Genomic DNA, 18,803 nt, shown 5'->3' with positions numbered 1-18,803 from the left:
TTTCCTATAGGAAAGCCACATCTGGTTTTAAATGTTTTAGATGGGTTAAAACTTTACATCTCTTAATAGGAGTATTTAACCCCTCTACGTTCCACGACACATATTTAAGAACTGACTGCACCCATGCGGAATTATTGGAAGCAGCGGTCATGTCAACCTGTACCAGCCCTAGGCCGAATAACATAAATAATTATAAACAGTAGAAATCCCCTACCCGTCCCAGCGAGCGGGTATTGGGGTAAAGTGAAATGCCTAAAGTGCCACATCTTAAAAACAAACCTAAAAAATTATATTTCTGTGCAAATCCAAATAGAAAATACAGTAAACATTTGTAATTTTTTTAAGCACCGAGAGCAATCTATGAGATTGCCAAATGTATGCAAAAAGAAATAACAGCCAAGAATATTGAAAAGAAGATATTAGGTAAGAGATGGAGAGACAGGCCAGGAAAGAGGCAGAAAATATACAATTTAGAACAATATATAAGAATAGTAATACAGGTTGAGTCTCCGATATCAAAAATGCTTGGGACCAGGGGTATTTTGGATAACGGAATAAAATATCTTGGGAATGGGACCCAAACACACACAGAGAATGCATATATGTGTTATATACACCTTATACACACAGCCTGCAGGTCATTTTATACAATATTTTCAATAATTTTGTGGCTCAAACAAAGTTTGTGTACATACATAAAATTCAGTTATGTTTCATATACACCTTATACACACAGCCTGAAGGTAATTTAATGCATTATTTTTAATAATTTGTGCCTTAGACAAAGTTTGTGTACATTGAACCATCAAAAATCAAAGGTTTCATTATCTCAGTCATGCCAAAATTATGTCGTATTTCGGAATATTTGGATATGGGAGACTCAACCTGTAATATAGAAGTATTCCGGTTGGATGAAAGCTGCACAAAAGATACATGACAATAATACTTAATCAATACCAATTATAAGTAAAATACACTTAACATGAAAATCCTGAATATGAACTATTTAACAGATAAATCTCCAGATGAAGCAGCCATAGCTCAGTCCACATCAGCCATACGCGACGGAGACTAAGAAAAGAGGCACTTCACAAAATTGTTTGTGGCCTGTGGAGTGTCAAAGAAATAAGGTTTTCCCTCATGAGATACTCGTAATTTGGCCGCATACAATAAGGCAAAACGATGGCTCATGTCAAATAAATGTTTGCAAATGGGAACAAATTCCCTTCTCTTCGTCACTACCATGTATGAGAAATTTTGGAATAAGAGTAATTTAGTCTCTTGATATCGTAAATCTGAGTGTTTCCTGTATGCTTCAAGGAGATGGATCTTGTCAGCATCATTTAAAACTCTCATAATAACAGGGCCTGGCCTGTCTCTGGAGGTTTGTTTGTCTGGGCCAATATGGTGGACACCACTATTAGTGATCCAGTATCAGAAATGCTCCCTAACTCACGACGAAGCCATTCTGAAACAAACTTTATTAGGTCAGCAGGTTTGATGGTTTCAGGAAAACCAATTCATTATACAGACTTATTCCTCCTATTTCTATTTTCCATATCCTCCAATTTATCCTGCATAGAAGCCACTGCTTTCTCCTGAATTTCTTTAATGAAAATGTCGCTATCTCCAACACCTTCTACATTAGCCAGTATTTTGTATGTTAATGTAAACTTTGGTAAATTGATTTAATGTATGTAGATTGCATTGTCAATATAAAACATAACAAGAATATAATCTTTTCCCAATCAGATTTTACTTCCTGTCCAATGATGAGCTCCTAGAGATACTAGCCCAGACACGCAACCCTCAGGCAGTCCAGCCTCACCTAAAGAAATGCTTTGATTCAATTGCCCAACTTGTATTTGCCACTGCATCATCTGATGGGGACCAAGAGAAAGTTTTCACCAATGATATATTAGCCATGCTGTCACCTGAAGGCGAGAGGGTAAACTTCATTATTCATAGTTTTTTTTTATGTTGATCTATTAACTGCTGTTGCTTCACCACTTAATATATTTGTTATATATGTCTATGCTATTCATTATTAGGTAAGCCTAGGAAAAGGACTTAAGGCAAGAGGAAATGTTGAGGACTGGCTAGGAAAAGTTGAGGAAGCCATGTTCAGCTCCCTGAGACGTCTCAGCAAGGCAGCCATTGCTGACTATCAGAATAAAAGCAGAGTGGAGTGGGTGGTTGCTGGACATCCTTCTCAGGTAATTTACTTTCTCTTTTAATGTAATTTTAATATTAAAACAGTTGCCCAATCTACTATTCATTAATTATTTCATATTTTTCAAGGCATAATAAAGGCTGTGATGGCATTCATCAACTGTTTCTTTGCTGACATATTGGACTACATTGTCATGTGTTATAGCATCATGTATTATTATACATTTTACACTATATTCCGTATCAGTTTCCTATTTGTTGCTGGAAAACTAATTATTAAAATTACAATGATAACCAACAGATCACAAATCCGAAGTGAAACCCCCAACAAATGAAACTGTGTATTGCACTATAGACTGTGAGCCTGATTCAGAGTTGGGAATAGAGTAATGCTGGGTACACACTGACAGATATATTGGCCGATCAATTGATCGGCCAATATATTTGGTGCCCGTCGGTCAGTGTGTACCAACAATATGTCTGTGAACAACGTTGTTCACATACATATCGTGTCTGCTGTGCTGCAGAGCCGATGGCAGATATATCTCCAGATATATCTGGCCATCGGCCAGTGTGTACGGGTGGTCTGCCGACCGCCCGTACACATGCAGTAGAGGCCGCAGGGTGGGTGCGGACAAGCCTCCGACCTGCCCACCAGTCCACCAGGACCCGCGGCCAGAAGCAGACGATGGATATTCAATGTGTATGGATGACCATCATCTGCAGATATATCTGTATAGTGTGTACCCAGCATTAGAAAGAGAATGTAACTGGGCATCTTGGTTAAAATCATGTTGCACTGCACGTGGGACAGATATAAAATGCGCAGAGATACTTAGATTTGGGCGGGGTGTGTCCAAACTGACATCTAAATTGCAGTGTAAAAATAAAGTTGTCCAGCATTTGGGGCTACATGCAACTACAGCAGCCAGTATTTACCCCGCATGCAAAAAATAATGTATGTATATTTGCACCCCTTTGCATTGCAACATGGTTTGTCCAGGTACACAGTTACTTGCTATTTCTTACTCCATTCCCAACTTTGAATCAGGGCCTGTGATTGCGAGATTCTTTGAGGTCTTACATAGGGTAAGAGAATGAAACAGGATAAGCACCAGTCTACCCCCCTGTTATAATTTTATTATTCTGGAGCTGCCGGAAGATCTGCAGGCAGCAGCAAACAAGGGTTCTTAAAAGTGTGAAACGTCCAGAAGTAGGCACACACTGCCATCACCCTTTGTCATTCAGGCTTGATACTGAGCACCTACTAATAACATGTCATAATGCACATTGGGTTTTTTTTCTTTTTTTTACTATTACAACACTTTGGATATCTTAACATTAAATATCAAAGTTAAATAGAAATGTACTGACGTGTCTAATAAGAAACTTTCCAATTTACTTTCAATAAGTAAAAGTGCATCTTTGACCTTTATATCTCTATGGACATTTGTTATATTTCTTTGTAGGTTGTCTTAACAATTTCTCAACTCATGTGGTGCAGAGATCTAACACATTGCCTCGAAGGAGAGGGTGAGGAAAATCTGAATTCTGTCGTAGAGTTTGAAAAAGTTAATTTTGAGGTAGGTTCTATGTTATGAAGATGTGTGAAAGGAATCTGTAGTTAATAATTTGCAGATATTTGCTTACTTTTTAAAAATTGGCATGAATTAATTTTTAGTCGCAATGTTGACTTTCATATTCGTGTTCTGCCTATGGTTCTATCACTGTATTGTCTATTTTCACTGTTTTATGCAGCCATTTTCCTAATATGATTACAAGTAAACATGCACTTCTGTATACCAAATTTTAGAGGTGTAGCCATACAAATTAGTATGTGATTTTAATTTTGGCTGCAAAGTCCATCCTAACACAATGGGAGCAGTTGTTTAAATAACATTTACTAAAAGGTATATATTTCCTGAAATACATTATAATGCTTACTGCTATTGCAGTGTAGGTACTCTTATTGATTATCAGATCAGATCCTGGAAAGAATAATATCGCTACTAGTGCAATTTAGTAATCTAGGTTATTCTCAATAAATCTCTCTTTATAACTATGTATTATTATTACTGATGTCATATAAAGTAACATACTTATATAACCATATCTACATGTACTGTAGCCTCTTATGTTAGGGACATTACATAGAAACAAAGAAACACAGAATCTGACAGCAGATAAGAACCATCAGAGCCGTAACTAGACTTTTTGGTGCCCTGTGCCAGAGGGAGCATTGCCCCCCCCCCCATTTTTAAATAGAGACATAAGATAGTACACCTGAAAAAGGGCCATGGCCTCATGGGGAAGGGCCAGCGAAGAGCTAGGGGAGGCCAGGAGATGCTGGGGATAAAAGAAGAGGAAGCTAAAAGTGAGAATGATAATAAGCAGGAAAATTAACAGGCCCAAACTGCGCCCCCTGCCCTGCGGTGCCCTGTGCCAGGGCCGGCTCTAGGGATGTTTAACCAGTGCGGTCGAACAGGGGCGCCACCCATAGATGGCGCACCCCTCCCCAACACCCTGATTTCAGCAGGACAACACTGTTCCGCTGTTCCCCCCGGGGGCCAAAGTGGCCCGCGGGTGGTCAAATCGGGAGGCTGGGGACCCCCACTGCCGCAGCTGTGCGGCGGTGCCGGACCATGGAGTCTGAATGGATACTGTGCGCATGCGTGCGGCATCCATTCAGTGACGGGAGAGGGCCGAAGGAAGCCCAGCTAGTGAGGCTCCCCCTCAGCCTGATGTTATTTGGAGGCTTGCCATGCGAGCACGCCTCCAATTAACGTCACATAGGGGGCTTTGCGTATGGTAATTAGAGCACGCCCCCATTTTCGCATGTCTGGGAGCACTAAAAGGAGCCGGCACAGGGTGCTCCGACCCCTGGAGCCAGCTCTGCCCTGTGCCATGGCACTGGTCGCACTATCCTAGTTACGGCCCAGAGAACCATAAAGCCCATCTAATCTGCCAATTCTTATTTCTGAAAATCTCAGAAATTAATTAATCTTTAGTTTTTTTCCCCCCATATTTAGGATAGTCTTGTCTTATCCCAAACATGTTTAATTTCCCTTCCATAATCCTTTACCACTTCTACCACACAGCTATTCCACCTATTTATTAAATACTTACCTACTCTTCCCGTAGTCCGAGAGAGTCTACAGGATGTTCTGGGAGAGTATGTAAGTCCCTGGCGTGGCTCACTGCTGTTTGGCTCACTCACTTTCTGAGTAAAGTGAGTGGTCCTGACAGCTGGATGACGTTATTTGCCCTGAAGCTCGTCATCACAGCCTTACACTCTGTTTTAGAAGGCTGGAAATCGCGGCTTTGTATAGTGAGGAGCAGGACCATGATGATGCAATTGCTGCAGCATGCCCCCTGTACCTCCCACATGACTGGGACTTCTCCCCTGCCCTGCACCTCCAACCTAAGGGGTAGCCGACTTATCAGCAACTATAATATATTACCTGTTCAGTAAGTAATACTTCCTCATATTTCCATTAAACTTGCTATTCCCCCATCTTAAGTATATATCCTCTAGTTCTAATACTTTTCTTACTCAGTAGATTGCTTTCCTTATGTACTTTATATTTGAAAGCTTGTATCTTATGCCACCATTCCTTTCTGTGCTCCAAGCTATACATATTTAGTACTAGCTGAAGTACCCGGCGTTGCCTGGTTTTAAATCTTCAAGTTATTAAGTTTTATTATGTGATGTCGTTCAAATCCATCCAGTGGAAGGCCCAGAACAGGCTCCCTGGGTCAAAGTTCTTCCGGTGCACTCCACCATGAGGTCCGACCAGGTCTCCAACCACTCCGTTAGGCATTCTAGACCAATTGCCACCCCTCTGTGATGTTTTAATCCAAATCTATCCAGTGAAAGGCCTAGAACAGGCTCCCCAGCTCAAAGTTCTGCCCAACGTATACCAATGGGAGATCCAACAGGGAGCTCAACCCCCTAGTATCTTCTGGTATCCAATGTTACCACTTTATGTTTTCATCCAAATTATGTGATATCGTCCAAATCCATGTGGAGAATCTGCATTGTTAATAAAAAGGTTTGCAATACAAAAAAGGTGAATGCTGTGGGAAAACTTGGACATATACATACCCTTCCCAGAGTTTCTTCAGGTCTTAAGATGCTAGATTTCCTGTATGAGTAATAAGGTATATAGAGTAAAAAGAGGAAATGGATGAACTGGATATTAGCATAGATATTTTATGGTACTGTAAGAAATCACAGACACTCATGTGTTCAGTATTTTTGTCAACATTCAAAATATCTTCTCCCCTCCCACAGCCTGACCCTAACCTCCCGTACTATAGCCTAACCCTCCCCCTAGTGCCTAACCCTAACCTCCCATCCAGTAGCCTAACCCTAAACTTCACCATAGTGCCTAGCCCTAACCTCCCCTCCAACAGCCTAACCCTAACCCTCCCCCTAATGTCTAATCCTAATCTACCATCTAGTATCCTAACCCTAACCCACCACCTAGTTCCTAACCCTAACCTCCCCTCCAGTAGCCTAAACATAACCCTCCCCCTAGTGCCTAACCCTAACCTCCCCTCCCACAGCCTGACCTTAAAATCCCCTCCTGTAGCCTAGCCCTCCCTCTAGTGCCTAATGCTAATCTCCCCTCCCACAGTCTAATGCTAACCCTCCCCCTAGTGCCTAACCCTATCCTCCCCTCCAGTAGCCTAACCCTAACCTCCCCTCCTGTAGCCCAACCCTCCCTCTAGTGCCTAATGCTAACCTCCCCTCCCACAGCCTAATGCTAACCCTCCCTCTAGTGCCTGACGCTAACCTTCCTTCCCACAGCCTAATGTGCTAACCCTCCCCCTAGTGCCTAACCCTCACTTCCCCACCAGTAGCCTAACCCTAACCCTCCCCCTAGTGCCTAAACCTAACCTCCCCTCCCACAGCCTAATGCTAACCCTACCCCAAGTGCCTAATCCTAACCTCCCCTCCAGTAGCCTAACCATAACTGTCCCCTTAGTGCCTAACTCTAACCTCTCCTCCCACAGCCTAACCCTAATCCACCCCCTAATTTCTAACCCTAATCTTCCTTCCAGTAGCCTAACACTCACCCTAGTGCCTAACCTCCCCTCTCACAGCCTAACCCTCCCCCTAGTGCCTAACCCTAACCTCCCCTCCCACAGCCTAACCCTAAACCCCCTCCTTCCATAGCCTAACCCTGACCCTGACCCTCCCCCTCTGGTCGATGCAGAATGTCGACATTTCACATGTCAACATTCTACAGAGGTGGATATGTTCAATATCGACATTTCAACAATGTCAACATCATAACTGTTGACATTGTGATGTCAACATGATTGTTGACATTGGAAATTTCAACATAATGACTGCCTCCTGACACTAATAGCCAAATATAGCAGCTGTGGTTTACTGTCACTAGACCCAAAACCATGGACACATTACATCATACTTTAGTTACGTCCCTTTTAATTAGGTGAACGATGAACCATTGCCCCTTTGTTCTTTATGCTTTTTTTTCTTCTTTAGGTATTTCTATACAATCTGATGTAGTGTGCATTGTGCAAATGTCAAAATATGTAAAATAAACTAAAAGACCTAATTCTTCATGTTTTGTATTGTGTACTTCTCTTTTCACATGTAGAGACTGAATGCTCTAGCTGCACTTGTCCGAGGTCAGCTTCCTGCCTTGCACAGAAACATAATAACTGCTCTGATTACAATTGATGTGCATGCGAGGGACATTGTCAGTGACCTTGTAAAGGACCAGGTAATCTTACCCTCTGGCTTGGTATGTAAGCGGATGAATATTCCATAAACTAAGTAACCAACTGACTTTGCATCAATTTTTGGAAAAAGAATATTCATTTTTAACTGGTTTCAATAAACGGCTGATTTGAAATATTTACAATAATACCCTCATTTGTTCATTGCTAAACTCTATTCATTTTTTATTTTATTCAAATGGAAACATTTCTTTAAGTCTCTTGCTTTTTTATGAAATTGTTGCATTGAGTATATCTGGTACATAATAAACAGACTATTAACAGCACATGTTGACACATAAACGCAATATTAGAAAATTAGTCCTATTGTGTCAACATTATTTTAAAGTAGTCATATACTGTATAAGTGCATTTGTACTGAACTATACTAACTGCAAATGGCTGTACTTCTGTTTTTTCAGGCTGCACCCACTCAGTGCAATTTCCTCCCTCACATAGGAAGACTTTCCTGTAATTTCCAAACCAAGTATTGCCTTAACACCTCTATAGGAAAGCTTATCAAATTCCCAAATTGCACTGTTAAGGTGCCCATCCACTAGCAGACATGAAAACGAATGCACGATTACGACATTGTAATCGTGCAGTCGTTTGTCAGTCTGTGATGAGCCTGCACTGAACGAGCAGTTGTTCGTGCAGACTCATCAATCATCTGCAAACATGCGAACCTGACGGTATGCACAATGATAGATGTCTAAGCGACCAGCAGGCATGCGCATCGCTGGTCGTTTTAGACATTTTTGCAAACGATTTGCAAACAATTTATGAATGATTGAACGATCGTTATCGTTCAATTCGCTCAACTTAATCGTCTAGTGGATGGGCACTTTTAGCCTTCCAGACCTCTCCACACACTACACACAAAACTTACATATATTCTCTATTCTATACTCTGGATGCACAATGTTGACAATGAGTTTGTCGGCAGCGTAATCTTGAGCAGAATATACCAACACGGTACTAATGTAAGTTAAACAATTGTTACCCTCATGTTTAAACTTATACTGCCGGCATGGTTACAATTCTTTAACTTACATTAGTACCATGGCATTATGTTTAGAATTATACCGCAGACACGGTTACAATGATCTAACTTACATCAGGGTTGCCTACCCTCCCGATTCAGCCGGGAGCCTCAAAATCAACGGGTGCTGCTCCCGGCCCCCCGGAAAGGCAGGCAAGCCTCCTGGCTGCCGCCGATCCCCCCGGCCCCCCCCGCAATTACCTGTTAATCCCCGGCAGCGGGTGGGCGGTGACATGATTCATGCTGAATTATGTCATTTTGGCCCCGCCCCCTGCTTCACAATGCCTTTATTATCGGCATTGTGTAGCGGGGCCAATATGATGCGATCGCTTAGCCCCGTCCATGTCATGACCGCAAATGTCATCAGCCCGCTTGGCCACGCCCCCTTCTTGCCGGCCACGCTCCTTGCCCTGCCGAGCTGTCTGCTTCCTCCCGGAAGGAGCAGCCAGATAGTCGGCAAGTATGACTTAAATTAGTACCATGTCGGGAGTCTATGTTTGACATCGTGCTGTTAACAAATTCATTGTCAACTTTGTAATGTTGAACAAGCATACCCATCTCTTATACTCAGACAACCCTCTGAAACCCAGACCAAAATTGCTCTGTGACTGGATCACGTACCCAGACAAATCATGTATCTCCCTTGTAAGCTGGCCATATGCATTATATTTACTAAAGTGCGGGTTTTTAGAAATGGGGATGTTGTCCATAGCAACCAATCAGATTGTATGAAACATTTATCTAGCACCTTCTAGAAGATTATAGCTAGAATCTGATTGGTTGCTATGGGCAACATCTCCACTTCTAAAAACCCGCACTGTAGTAAATATACCCCAAACTGTGCAAAACATATAAACATCACATTAGAAGTCCTATCCTACCACTATAGAACTGCTCTTTTTTTCTAAATTAAACATCTCTGTTTTTTCTTAAAGTACTGCATGTTGATCTGGAGGGGACATTGACAGGGGTATTCAATATGGGTGCGATAACATCGTTTTTTGCGTTAATATCGCACTTTTTAATTTTTTTGCGTTAATATCACTGGTTTTAGTTTTACACCGTATTCAATTTCAAAGACTTATCACAGTTTTGAAAAGTCTTTGCTAAAAAACGGGGATAAGTCTTCACCATTGAATAGGTGTCGAAAAAAAGTGCAGAATTGGGGTTTAGGGGTGCAGGCTTAAAAAGAATAGCCTGCACCCCTGGGAATGACATTTAAAAAAGAACTGTGTCAAAAAAAGTTTAAAAAAAAAAATAGGGACACCCCAAAAAATTAATTTAAAAATTGGGGTGAAAAAAAAAAAAGGGAAAAAATTGTTTAAGAACAGGGAAATAGGTTCAGGGCTATTCTGCAAGTATGCGGCAGGTGTTTTCTAGAATAGAATTATAGCGGCAGGTGCACAAATGCAGAATTTTTAAAAACTTACTTTAGGGACTTAAAAATATGCTAGTACCCATTTTCACGTACCCCAAATTTGATGGGGCCACTTAAAAAAAGAAAAAAATAACCTAAGTGCTCTTCTGCAACACTTCTTCAATGTCGGGAAAAAAACACCTGCTGCGGCTATTTAAATCCCCGACTTTCATTTAAAGGCTAAAACGGGGGTACCAATAGTGATCCCCCATGTTTTTACAACTTTAGGGGGGTCTTACAAATTTTTTATGGAAAAATTTTAACTTTACGCAAATCCAACTTTGGAGGTTCCCGTTTTCGATAATTTTATATTGAATACGGGGATAAGCGGGAGCGCGCCCGATACTTTAACGCAGGTAAAAACTCCGATATGAAACGTTAACTTCGACAGTGAAGTTAACGTTTCATATTGAATACCCCTCTGAGACTGTTTTTTTTATTAAATGCGGCACTTTACTGTGCAACATAAAGGCACAAAATGTCTTCCATGCTTCATTCCTTCTGAAAAGTGATTAAATTAAATGCTAATGTCTCATGTATGCCTTTATTCCTCTAGTATGTCATAGTGTAAAGCAAAGATACTGTGAAAAGAGATACATTATTGCTTATTCTCCAAAGATATTCTAAAATGGCCTGGGCAGATTTGCTGGTACTCCTTATAAAAGATAAATAATTGGATTATAGTGGTATTTCACTCTAAAGCTGCATACACACACAACGATTTAGTTAATGAACGATTTTAGTAAACGATTTTTTTCCCTTGAAAAAATTAACTAAAATCGTTTACTAAAGTTGTTCATTTACTAAATGTAATGAACGATTTTTTAGAACTACAAACGATTTTTGCATATTAACTTACTGAAAATCGTTCAGTTGACAAGTCTGACTGAACTACAAACTACAACTACAAACTACAAACGTGAACGCGCATGAATGATAGTCGTTCATCGTTTGACTCAGAAAGTGAACGATTTTTACAAACGATTATCGTTAAACGATATCGTTTAACGATAATTGATCAAAAAATCGTTGTGTGTGTATGCACCTTTAGTGGTTTCTTGAATTAGCATCACGCATCTTCAATCTGCTAATCAGTCACTCAGACTTATTAAATAGTGAAAATGAGTCACTCTGTTGTTTGGTATCATTGTGTGCACCACACTGAGCATAGACCAAAGAAAGCAAAGCAGAGATTTGTCTGAGGAGCTCAGAAATATAATAGACAAGCATGTTAAAGGTAAAGGCTATTAGACCAGCTCCAAGCAGTTTGATGTTCCTGTGACTACAGTTGCAGACATTATTAAGAAGTTTTAAGACCATGGGACTGTAGCCAACCTCCCTGGACGTGGCTGCAAGAGGAAAACAGAAACAGAAAGATGGCTAGAATGGTAGAAAAGGGCCAAGTGAAACTTCCATAGATATAAGCTGTACTCCAAGGTCAAGGTACTTCAGTGAAAAAAATATGCTAAAATGCATATTGACAAGCCACAATGCTTCTTCTAGGAGAATGTAATTTGGACAGGGGAGTCTTTTTGACAAGTCACATCAGCTCTATGTTCACATATGAAAAAATTAAGCTTTCAACAAAAAGAACACCATTCCTACTGCCAAACAAGGAGGAGGCTCGGTTATGTTTTGGGGCTGCTTTGCTGCATCTGGCATGGAGTTCCTTGAATCTATGCACGGCACTATGAAATCTCATGACTATGAAGGCATCCTGGAGCAAAACAAATAGAAGTGGCCTTCTATGAGGCCTGCTCTAAGTCCTATCGAACTTCTATGGAAAGAGCTCAAATATACAATCTGGAGAAAGCATTCATCAAACCTGAGACAGCTGGAGCAGTAGGCCAAACTACCTATTGTTTATTTTATTATTTAAAATATTCTGTTAAATCAAATGCAAAGTCTGATTTCTATTAATTATGGAATAAACAACGGTGGATGACAATTATTTTTGTCAGTTTCAAGTTATTTTAGAGAAAAATATGGGTTCTTCTTTTTTTCGTGGAAGGGTACCAACAAATTTGTCCATGTCTATGTAGCAGGCTTTGTAAATAGATTGGATGTGGGGAACAATAGACAGTTCCGAGGCAAAGGTGACTTGAGAAGGAGTAGAGTTGATTGTTGTTTTTCAACAGAGATAGAGATATCAGGAAGATTACCTCTGTTGACTGTTGGAAATATTATTAGTTTAGTTTAGAGAGATTAAGTTTGAGGTGACGAGAGGAAATCCAAGATAAAATGACTTAAATACAGTTAGGGCTCTATTTATTAACATTATTTTTCACACCCTTTTCACATTATTTTAGTATCACCTATAGTTATTACAGGACAATTGGAGTAGAATTCGTAAAATTCTACTCCAACCCCTAAGTATCACTTATTTTCAGTAAGCAGATCGCATTTCCCATAATTGTAATGGGAAATGTGATCCGACCAAATTTACTAAAAATAAATTGTAAAAAAATACTGGGGATAGCCCTGTGATAATAACGCCACCTGGAGGTGGCGTTATCCAGGGTCTCCCCCGGTTACCGGGCTCCTACTCTGCTCTAAAAGGCAGAGCAGAGCCCGGAGCCGGTCCCAGTGATCAGCTGTGTGGTCTAAACAGACCGCAAGCTGATCTCTGCAAAAAAAAAAAAAAAATTACTTACCTGAGTCCAGGGACCGGTGGTCGGGGCTCCGGTGATGACTCTCCTCCGGTCAGCTGGTCTCCCATGGTGCACTGCGGCCCGGTCATCAGGTGATCGGTTCCCAGTGCAGTATGGGATATCAGCTGACCGGAGGCATGGAAGACATCACCGTAGCACCGATGACTGCAGGTAAGTGCTATTAAGGGAGGGGGGGGCCGCAATTGCAGGGGCGGGGCTTAATGATGGGGGTGGGGCTTAGTGCCGGGGGGTAGCAGCTGCGGCCGGTCGGCGCATGCGCGGCACTTTGTCACGGTAGTTTTTGCGACAATACCGTGACCAGTGTGCGGAGGGGATTCGCAGGGACAGAGCTTTCTCGCAAGCTCTGTCACTGCAAGGGATTTTTAGGAAATCCCTGTGATATTGTCTGAATTCCCAATGCGAATTCAGTCGGTAATATCACACTACAATCTGCATTACAAATGCGGATTGTAGTAAATAGAGCCCATAGTCACACGGGCCATTGCAGAGTGTGAGATGTAGCAATAATCAAATCATTGACTACCTTGGTTAGTACAATTCTCTGTGAAGTGTTAGGAATAAAAGCTTGACTGAACAGGATCAGCAGAGGTAAGTATTAAAGATAATAGGTGCAGGGTGTGTGCTGTGGGCCCCCCTAGACCCAGGGGCCTGTGTGCACTGCACACCCTGCACCCACTATGGATATACCAATGGAGAAAGGGATTGACAGATTTCTGAGGGTATAGGATTAAGAGGAGATGTAGTAGAGTAGGACGATAAGAAGAGAGTATATACTTAATCAGCACAGCAACACTCTATATGAATGTTGCTAAGTTTTAAAGTCACTGAAATAGAGAAGCACCCCCGTAGCATTATCTTTCCTTACTATTGTTGTCTCATGAACACTTTCTCACATATGTCAGAGTATTCATAGGCCTCTTGGTGGCCTTCCAAACAAGTGTCCTTTTAAAAAGGATGCACATATTTTAGGGACTGCTTGTTCTGGACAAGTTCACAGTGTGCCATAATCTCTCTATTTTTTTATGATATACTTGTCTTGCTCTAGAGCATATTAAGAGTTCTATTATATATTATAAGCCACTCACATATTGTTTCCCACACACACACATATATATACAGTATATTTATATATTTACGCTTGTGTTTTTCCTCCATTTAGGTTAGCAGCAATGACAGTTTTGAATGGCAGAGACAATTACGCTACTATTGGGACCTAGATCTTGACAACTGTGTGGCCCGGATGGCTTTGTCTCAGTATACATATGCTTATGAGTACCTTGGTGCTTGTCCTCGACTGGTGATAACACCTCTAACTGTAAGAATATTTTCCTGATTTAAGAACAGCTGTCACTAAAGTTATTTATCCAGATCACCTGCACACAGTTATGACCACACTGTTAGCTGAATTTATGTTTACAATAATGCAACCTACTGTATTCATTCTCTCTAGTGTATCAGAGCTTTCACTAGTTCATAGTGCATTGATTCTGCCCACAAAATGTCTGCCACCACTGAGTATAGACAAAAGGTGCTATTTAAAATAGACTTGAAGGGCCTGATTCAGGGTTGCACAGAATTCTGTTTGCATGCAGATCCTGCCATCTGTAATAAACTGTGCATGCGTCCAGACCATTACACGCTACTTAGAGCAATAACTTTAGATTCAGAGTCATGTCTCCATTTGCGGCTGAGTGGGTGTAACTGGGCATTAGCACAAAGGATAAGTATCCTGTGGGTGTGTAGACAGAATTGCAGGTTATTCATCATTTATCCGACATAAGATAAATCTTTTACACCAAAGATCTGGCTGGTACTCAATGCGTGTTGATGATGATGACGGCTACTTTCACAAGAAGATTGTTGAGGGTGGTGTAGTTGTATATATGTGGCTGAATCTGACTACAGACAGAGATCTGCATTTATTTCCTAACACGCAATTCTGCGTCAGGCACGTAATCCTCAAATAGAACTGATTTTTAAAACATCAACAGTCTGCGCCTTGAAAAAACAGACAGGAAACTGCACTATTGCCATTTATACTTAACCTCTTCTCCGCAATGCTATGTGGAGGGCAGATTCTATATTTTTAGTTTTAAATGGTTAGAATGCGGTTGCATCAATATCCACCCATTTCCTTAAATTACTGTGCCACTTTTATTAGCCGGGAAACATCAGTAGCAAATAGGGGAAGGTGGGGCATTTAAAATATGATAAATAAATAAAAATGAAGTCATTGTCCAACTGAAAATAATGAAGGGTTCCTACAGTTAAATTAAACCATCTCCCTCCAAAACCTTTTATAATCCATCCATAGGTTTTTTATATAGTTTTTTTTTAAAAGATCACTTACCTGTTTGACGAGCAAGTGTTCAAGAAGCCATCTACTACCAAATACAATGCTAATGTCCCTGCTCCCATCTGCGTGGCTGCTGATTTCATGGGTCTGAAAACTTGTGTTTCCACTGGTCTCCAGTATGTTAGACAGTCAGAGATAGCGATGGCCCACGGTGAGTTAACCATCGATGATACCATAAGTGGTTAACCTCGATGGTATAAAACCATCAGCTGGCAACCATCTGTGCTTTAATACCTGCTGGGCAGTGGGCCAATCAGGGAGTGGAGAAGTGCTTTGCAGACGTGCCATGGGGCGGAGCTATTTTCCCGTGTCTCAGCACATGAGGGGTACAAAAGATCATCACGTTGCTCCTTGTGGTCGATGGGGGAGAATCATTGTATCACAGTCATCGATGGCAAAACCATCGACCAACATTGGTTAACCATTGATGATTGTCAACCATCAATGGTCGATGGCCATCCCTAGTCAGAGATGTGCCGGAAACCCGAGCTTACAGACCCAATAAATCCATTACTGTGAAGATTGGAGCAGAGAACACTGGATTGGTATAGATAATTGTAAATAAAAGCCATTACCATTATGTAGGTGTGCCAAGGAGCGTTATAAGGCGTGATGGTAGTAGGGTATTTTTAATGCAACTGAGCAACCACATTAATTCATGGTGATAGATGTCCTTTAACATTCCTTGTATTCTTACTGGTAATTTTAACAACTTTACAAAAACAAAGTAAAGGCGTTTAGTTAATGGACATCATTACAATATGCAGTTGTTTGGTTGTGTCTTGTAATACTGCAGTAAAATACCGCCTTTTTTGTTCATTTTGCTTTGTTAGGGGTAGATTTTCTAATGCTTCTAAAACAGACAAGTGGAGGTGTTGACCATAACAACCAATCAGATCTATCATTTTCTAGGATGCAATATAGCAGTGTTTCCCATTCTCAGGGAGCACTAACAGTGCATGGTTTCCATATTTCCTAGTTGGTGCACACGTGTAATCATTACTGGCTAACACATTTTAAAAGATCTACAGGCGGAGCTAATTATTTCACTTGAGATTCTCTGAGGAGACCTGGAAAACATGCACTGTTAGTGCTTCCTGATGAATGAGTTTGGAAAAAAACACTGCAATAGAGAAATGACAGCTAAAATCTGATAGGTTGCTATGGGCAAAACCTCCACTTGTAATATAGAACCTTTAGTAAATCTACCCCTTATGGGTCTCTAAGCCATGGAGAGAGAGAAAGTTAATAAAGATAAAACTCATTGCATATGATAATGGTGCTCCAGCCAATCAGCTCCTAACTGTCATCTGAAAAAATGACAGTTGGGCGCTGATTGGCTTGAGCACCATTTATCATACGCAGTGAGTTGTAAAACTCGTTGCAATTGATAAGATTAATTTATAAATGAGCCCCAAAGTACCAACCAATCCGCTCCTATCTGTCACTTTACAGGCTGTATTTGAAAAATGACAGTTAGGAGCTGATTGGTTGGTACTTTATGTCCGTCCGCTTTATCTCTCACTAAGGCTTAGTACATAGTACATAATGTTTATTATGCAATCCGATGCGTTTGGATAACACAGCTTATCTTGGCAATGGTTATTAATACAGTGCAATGTGGTTTTCTATCCAAGGACCGATGCTATCTGTGTCTCATGGGTGCTCTGCAGCTGGATCTTGGTGGTGCCCCTGCTGGACCTGCAGGCACTGGGAAAACTGAGACCACAAAGGATCTGGCCAAAGCCCTTGCTATACAGTGTGTAGTGTTCAACTGTTCTGATGGGCTGGACTATAAGGTATGCAGACTTGGAACTGTACTGTACATAAAACATTTTACATTTCTTAACTTTAGAAGAGTTTAACATGCTGGCAGCTTGACATCCTGGGCCTGATTTTAATGCTGGCAGCTTGACATCCTGGCCCTGATTTTAATTTGTACCCGTGACAAATTTTTGTCTCCCAATAGCTATATTATATACATATATTTCTTGTTGAATATACATATGTACATAAGAAATACATTTCTGCAAGCCTGAGGGCATGACAAACATTTTCATAATTCCTGTTTTCCTTGGCAGATGATGGGTCGTTTCTTCAGTGGTTTGGCCCAGTCTGGAGCCTGGTGTTGTTTTGACGAATTTAATCGAATTGACATTGAAGTCCTTTCTGTAATAGCCCAGCAGCTGATCACAATAAGAAATGCCAAAGCTGCAAAGGTAACCTGGATTGCGGTTATATGAATTACCTACCTATATATTTTGTCTATTGGTATCCCATATACTATATTCACGTTCAATAATTGAATTACTTAATTGCCATTTGTTTTGGATGCTACTATTGATGATCTTGAGATGCCTCTGGCTCAGCACACACATGAAATTATGTCTCTTTTTTTTAACACATTTTGCACCTGCTCTTTTGATGTTAAATATGTCCAACTCTTCATGAGGCACTGAATGGCCAGTATTATTCTTGCTGAAGTATATATTGGGGACAAATCCTCCATTGCATAGATATGGTGAGATTACTCAAATGCAGATATTACTCCACCAGAGTATAGCACCGTACTTCACTAGTAACTTCTTATCTACAGAATATTCTGTAGTTTGCCAATTGTGTTACAAAGCATGCATAGTGTAGTGGCATATATTGACAGTACACAATTCAACCTCATTCATTTAAACTTATATTAATTGATTTCCCTCATTCCCTACGTTCATTTTTCATTATTTATAAGATGTATACACAGGGCTAATTTTCAGATGTGGCCCATTGTTGGCATGTGGCACTCTCCTTGGGGTATAACCTTGTAAATTCACCAGTCAGCATGCTGAATATCTAGTAATGTAGATGGCCTTTTATTATCAGAGAAGCGGTAACCCACCTGATGGCTTCTGGTTCTTTTATTGGTGAATGGAGGTGGCTGTTAACCAATCAGAATGATGTACAGCCCCTTGGCGGTCTCTGCACTCTGATTTCTGAATAACTGGAGAAATCCATCAGTTTTTGTAGCTGTCTGGGGTGTATGATTGTTTCTCAACACTCCCTCTCTAGTGCACCAAGAGTTATCTAGGGACAGAGGATAGGAATGAGTCTCCCGAGCAGAGAATTAACCACTTGACATTTTTTTTCCCCAAAACCGGTCAGAAATTGTCATTTTTTTGTTACTTAATGAAGTCTAGAATGTATTTTTAAATATTTTATTTAAAAAAAAAATGCTTGGGGGTGTCTTTCACCACCCCATGCCCATAGGCCCCCATTGTAAATTACTTCCTGGCCTCATTGGCAATATATCCCTCCCCCAATTGCAATTGCTCTCCATTAGCACTATCTTCCACCCCACCGGTGGTAATAGATTTCCATCTGTGTAACCCCCGCACCCCCAAG

General features: G+C 40.8%; 1 protein-coding gene across 2 annotated transcripts in view; it reads left to right on the top strand.

Annotated features, from left to right (window-relative positions):
- The window catches only part of DNAH6 (dynein axonemal heavy chain 6), a 342,820-nt gene that overhangs the window by 85,930 nt on the left and 238,087 nt on the right, over window positions 1-18,803 (top strand). For both annotated transcript variants that reach the window (XM_088481442.1, XM_088481443.1), the window contains exons 23-29: window positions 1,753-1,948; window positions 2,052-2,216; window positions 3,642-3,755; window positions 7,806-7,931; window positions 14,217-14,372; window positions 17,051-17,212; window positions 17,495-17,632. In XM_088481442.1, coding sequence (XP_088337568.1) covers window positions 1,753-1,948; window positions 2,052-2,216; window positions 3,642-3,755; window positions 7,806-7,931; window positions 14,217-14,372; window positions 17,051-17,212; window positions 17,495-17,632 — 1,057 coding nt within the window. The remainder of the gene's footprint in view (window positions 1-1,752; window positions 1,949-2,051; window positions 2,217-3,641; window positions 3,756-7,805; window positions 7,932-14,216; window positions 14,373-17,050; window positions 17,213-17,494; window positions 17,633-18,803) is intronic.

The sequence above is a fragment of the Taudactylus pleione genome, unplaced genomic scaffold (assembly GCF_031769625.1).
Source record: "Taudactylus pleione unplaced genomic scaffold, aTauple2 ptg000273l, whole genome shotgun sequence".
In the NCBI taxonomy this organism is placed as follows: domain Eukaryota; kingdom Metazoa; phylum Chordata; class Amphibia; order Anura; family Myobatrachidae; genus Taudactylus; species Taudactylus pleione.
Note: the sequence above shows the minus strand (reverse complement) of the source record. Positions and strands in the feature narration are given on the sequence as shown.